General features: G+C 51.1%; 1 protein-coding gene across 1 annotated transcript in view; it reads right to left on the reverse strand.

Moving 5' to 3' along the window:
- LOC107106293 (plasma membrane calcium-transporting ATPase 3-like) overlaps positions 1-4,368 on the reverse strand; it is a 126,056-nt gene extending 121,688 nt beyond the window's left edge. The window contains 2 exon segments of the mRNA XM_015406421.1: positions 3,568-3,780; positions 4,329-4,368. Of these exon segments, the coding sequence (XP_015261907.1) occupies positions 3,568-3,780; positions 4,329-4,368 (253 nt within the window).
- Positions 4,369-4,611: the final 243 nt, after the last annotated feature.

Below are 4,611 nucleotides of genomic sequence, written 5' to 3' on the forward strand. Positions count from 1 at the left end.
GGAGGGGGCAATTCCACCTTTACCCCCCCCCCCCCCAGCACCATTGGGGAAAGGCTGTGCATGCCGTGTGGGCAGCTGAGACCGCAAGCAGTGGGTGAGCTTGTGAGCGTGCAGGGGAACAACGCACAGGCAGGTGAGGGACATGGAGGGGAGGAAGGGGTGCTGGTAGTCGTTATAGGGGACTCCCCAAAACCTGGAACAAACTCGGCTTGTATCCAATGAAACAACACCAGGGTCCGTCTCCAAGTAAGGGACGTTCCATTACTGCAAGGGTCACCGCGCAAGTGGTAGTACTGGATGTGGCAGGGATCTTGTGCAAATGTCAGCTTTTCCGCAGTCTCATTTTCTTTGCTTGTAAATCCCTTCTTCTTTGGGTTTTGTTTTTCTGTTCTGCATGTGTTTTGCTCCCTCTTGTGGATGATTTGATATTACACCAGTGTATGTCCGGTACAAAAGCTTGCCGTTTCAATGTGCAGGGAGATATGCCGGACATAGAACGGTGTAATATTGAATTGACCACTAGAGGGAGCAAAACAGGGGCTGCGGTCACACAGATGAAATAGTCCACTTTCAATGCACTTCCCAACTGGATTCTGCCAGTTCACGCAGTGAAAACCCCAGTTGGAAAGTGCCCTGAAAGTGGATTATTTAGTCTGTGACCACAGCCCTAGTCTTCTTCTTTCTCTCATTCACCTTGCCCCAATGCCTATAAGACTCTCTCTGTCCCCCAACCACTGCTGTCACTCTTTTTTGCTCATTTGTTCTGTGTCCCACAATGCCTCCTGTCACACACACACACTCCTTACCTTCTCTCTTTCTCTCTCCAGTCCCAGTGCTTCCCATCTCCCTCTCTCTTGCATGTACACCCACACACTTGTTACCTTCTCTCTTCCTTTCTCGTTCTCCCGCTCCCTTCCCCTCGCTCACTAGGCCGTCCATTCTCCCACTGTTCCCCACCTCTGCAGCTCAGCGAGGGGGCAGCAGTTCCCACTCCTTCCCTGCCCACCTGCCTGCCCACCGAGAGTGCCACCACTGCCTCAGCCTCCCCCTCCCCAGCTCTTCTTCCTCTTTTTCTCCCCTTCTGCTTGCAGCCTCTGCCTTCCTAGAGCAAGCGGTGGCAACAGCAGCTCCTCCTCCAAACCTGTGTGAGACGGGATGCTGGACTGGAGGGACCCTCCCTGGTCTGGCCCAGCAGGGCTCTTCTGAGGTTTATATCAGGGGAAGGCCTCGGCCTCTCTGCCCTGTTCTTGGCCCTGCAGAGGAACCGGTTGCCCACTGTGTGTGAGACAGTATGCTGGACTAGGTGGACTGGTTGGTCTGACTGAGCAGGACTCTTCTTATGTTCACACTCCTGGCTGCCTATGCTGCCTAGTGTTGACTTGGAAAGGCATGTGAGTGGTGTGCTCCTCCTGGGAGCTAGGGGAGTGGCAATTCCAGCTGTATTCCCCCCCCCCCAGCACCATTGGGGAAAAGCTGTGCATGCCGTGTGGGCAGCTGAAACCGCAAGCAGTGGGTGAGCTTGTGCGCGTGCAGGGGAACAACGCACAGACAGGTGAGGGACATGGAGGGGAGGAAGGGGTGCTGGTAGTCGTTATAGGGGACTCCCCAAAACCTGGAACAAACTCAGCTTGTATCCAATGAAACAACACCAGGGTCCGTCTCCAAGTAAGGGACGTTCCATTACTGCAAGGGTCACCGCGCAAGTGGTAGTACTGGATGTGGCATGGCTCTTGTGCAAATGTCAGCTTTTCCGCAGTCTCATTTTCTTTGCTTGTAAATCCCTTCATCTTTGGGTTTTGTTTTTCTGTTCTGCATGTGTTTTGCTCCCTCTTGTGGATGATTTGATATTACACCAGTGTATGTCCGGTACAAAAGCTTGCCGTTTCAATGTGCAGGGAGATATGCCGGACATAGAACGGTGTAATATTGAATTGACCACTAGAGGGAGCAAAACAGGGGCTGCGGTCACACAGATGAAATAGTCCACTTTCAATGCACTTCCCAACTGGATTCTGCCAGTTCACGCAGTAAAAACCCCAGTTGGAAAGTGCCCTGAAAGTGGATTATTTAGTCTGTGACCGCAGCCCCTGTTTCTTTAGAGGTTTTTTCCCTCCTGTTCCACATATGTTTTGGTCCCTCCTGCAGCCAGGAACTTACAAGCAAGGAAAATGAGCATGTGTCAGCAAGCTGCCAAAGGTTCTTTTCTATGTGTATATAGTCACCCCTGAATCTCGCCCCCCGTAGATGCGATTGGCTTGTCATGCGCACATCTCCCCAGTAGCTATGCATTCCTTTCAGAGTACGCCAGTCCTGCTTTGAGGTAACGCTATCTCGCCAAGGCCACAGGTGGAAGAGCAGAGGAGCTTTGCTTTGTCTTTAATTAGCAAAAGCCATGGGAATAGCATACCTATTTACAATTAGGTAGCCGTTGCTTTCCCAAGGTTTAGGCGCGCGCTGGACCCCTTGGCCGCGCGCGGGAACCATGTTTATTGGCTGTTATGTTTATGAACTTGCTTTAACCTTTCATGCCTTTTGGGTCTTCGTTAATCTGAACAGTGACCCTGTTCAAGTGCTTCATAGCTTCAATAAAGTAAAACCTTCTAGTAAGTGTGTACTACGTTGTTTGCTGGGGGGACCTGACAGCATGCCGAAAAGCCCTGTGAGTGCTCACCATGTCTCACTTTGAAAGGGCATTCTTAGCTGCACCATTCAGTGAGAAACTAAAGTTATGTCACAAAACATAGATTTACATTGACACTCCATTGGCTAGCACCGTGGCCTTCCACGCGTGGAAATGGGTCTTTAGATACAATGGGATTTTTCTTTTCTTTTTTAAATTATAATTTTTATTCGTTTTCCACAAAATATAAACATAACAACACCCCCTCACAAAAAATACATATATAACAACATCCACCCGCACATAACAACACCCCCTCATACATATCCAACATACTAACCTACATGACAAAACAGATCTCCTCCATCCTCTTGCCATTAACTACCAGTTCTCATCAATTTGTACATCAGGGAACAAACATACACATAAACACCACCACCAACAAACCCCAATACAGTAGCCAAAACCTTACTGGGGTGGGGAGGAAACGTCACTTCTGCAATTTATACGTTCCCTCTAAGCTGAGTTAGTGTGAGCCAGCTCACAGCTTTTTAGCCTCTGGCTCACACGTTTTCATCTCAGCTCAGGAAGGAGGGCTCCAGAGCAAACAAATTTATGCAGTAGCCAAATCGCTCGCTCACCACTTTAATGCCAGTAGCTCACAAAGTAGAACTTTTGCTCACAAGACTCCACAGCTTACAGGGAACATTGCACAGAACACCTGCCAATGGCAGAGCACATGAACGCGCACGAAGCTGTCTTATACTGAACCAGACCCTTGATCCCTCAAGGTCAGTCTTGTCTACTCAGACTAGCAGCGGCTCTCCAGGGTCTCAGGCGGAGGTCTTTCCCATCACCTGACTCCTCTAACTGGAGTTGCCAGGGATTGAACCTGGGACCTCCTGCGCACCAAGCAGACGCTCTGCCACCGAACCACGGCATCTCACCTTCGCTCTCCTCGCCCGGTGGGGCGTAAAAAGACAGGCCCAGGGAGATGATGGCAGCAATTTCTAGAATGATCAGCGTGACGTCTTGGAGCGCCTCCCATACTAACTGCAGGAAGGTCTTCGGCTTCTTGGGGGGGATGAAGTTCTGTCCGTAGATCTGCCTTCTCTTCTCCAGGTCGGTTAGGTTGTCTGAGAGCCCTGCGTTGGGAGAGGAGGGGTGGGGGGGGGAGACAGAAGAGAGACCAGGTGATGAGCAAGGCAGCGGCGTAAGAAACCAACTGGCTGGAGGTGGAGGACGGCGTTTCCTTCCCAGTTCTCATGTGCATCAGCATCAGGGGGCTTTTTTGTAGAAAAAGCCCAGCAGGAACTCATTAGCATAACAGGCCACACCCAACAGCAGAAACTCATTAGTATATTAGGCCACACCCCTGACAGCATAGCTCATTAGCACATTAGGCCACACCCCCATGCCTTCCCTTGGCTTGCCCGAGCCTTGGAGGGGAGGGGAGGCAGTTTAAACGGCCTTCCCTTGGCTTGCCTGGGCACCCCACAGCCTTGGACAGGCCGGGAAAGGCCTCCCCGATCCTTTCAGGGCCCCCCTGGCCTGCCCGCCTTGGAGTCACTGGGGGGGTCCACTCTCCACGGGAGGGACTGTTTAATTACATACATACATAAAAAGGTTCTGTTGCCCGAAAGCCAGTCGAGTCCGACTCTAGGGTTGCAGTGCTCATCTCCGTTTCCAAGCCGAAGAGCCAGCGCTGTCCGAAGACTACTGCAGACCCCGCCCCGCCAAGAATTCATTTCTTGAGACCCCTGACGGGCAGCAATGCATCGCCCGGGTGAACACAGCAGCCATTTTATAAAGACAAAGCTGGAAGGATTTATTTTTGGCATAAATAAAGACTGTCCTTTCCCAATAGAAACCCTCTGAGTGTACTAAAATATATCAGGGGCAATGCTCCCTCTAAGCTGTGGAGTCTTGTGAGCAAACATTCTACTTCGTGAGCTACTGGCATTAAAGTTGTGAGCCAGCGACTAGGCTGC

Source organism: Gekko japonicus, unplaced genomic scaffold, assembly GCF_001447785.1.
Source record: "Gekko japonicus isolate JY-2015 unplaced genomic scaffold, Gekko_japonicus_V1.1 scaffold3166, whole genome shotgun sequence".
Lineage (NCBI taxonomy): Eukaryota > Metazoa > Chordata > Lepidosauria > Squamata > Gekkonidae > Gekko > Gekko japonicus.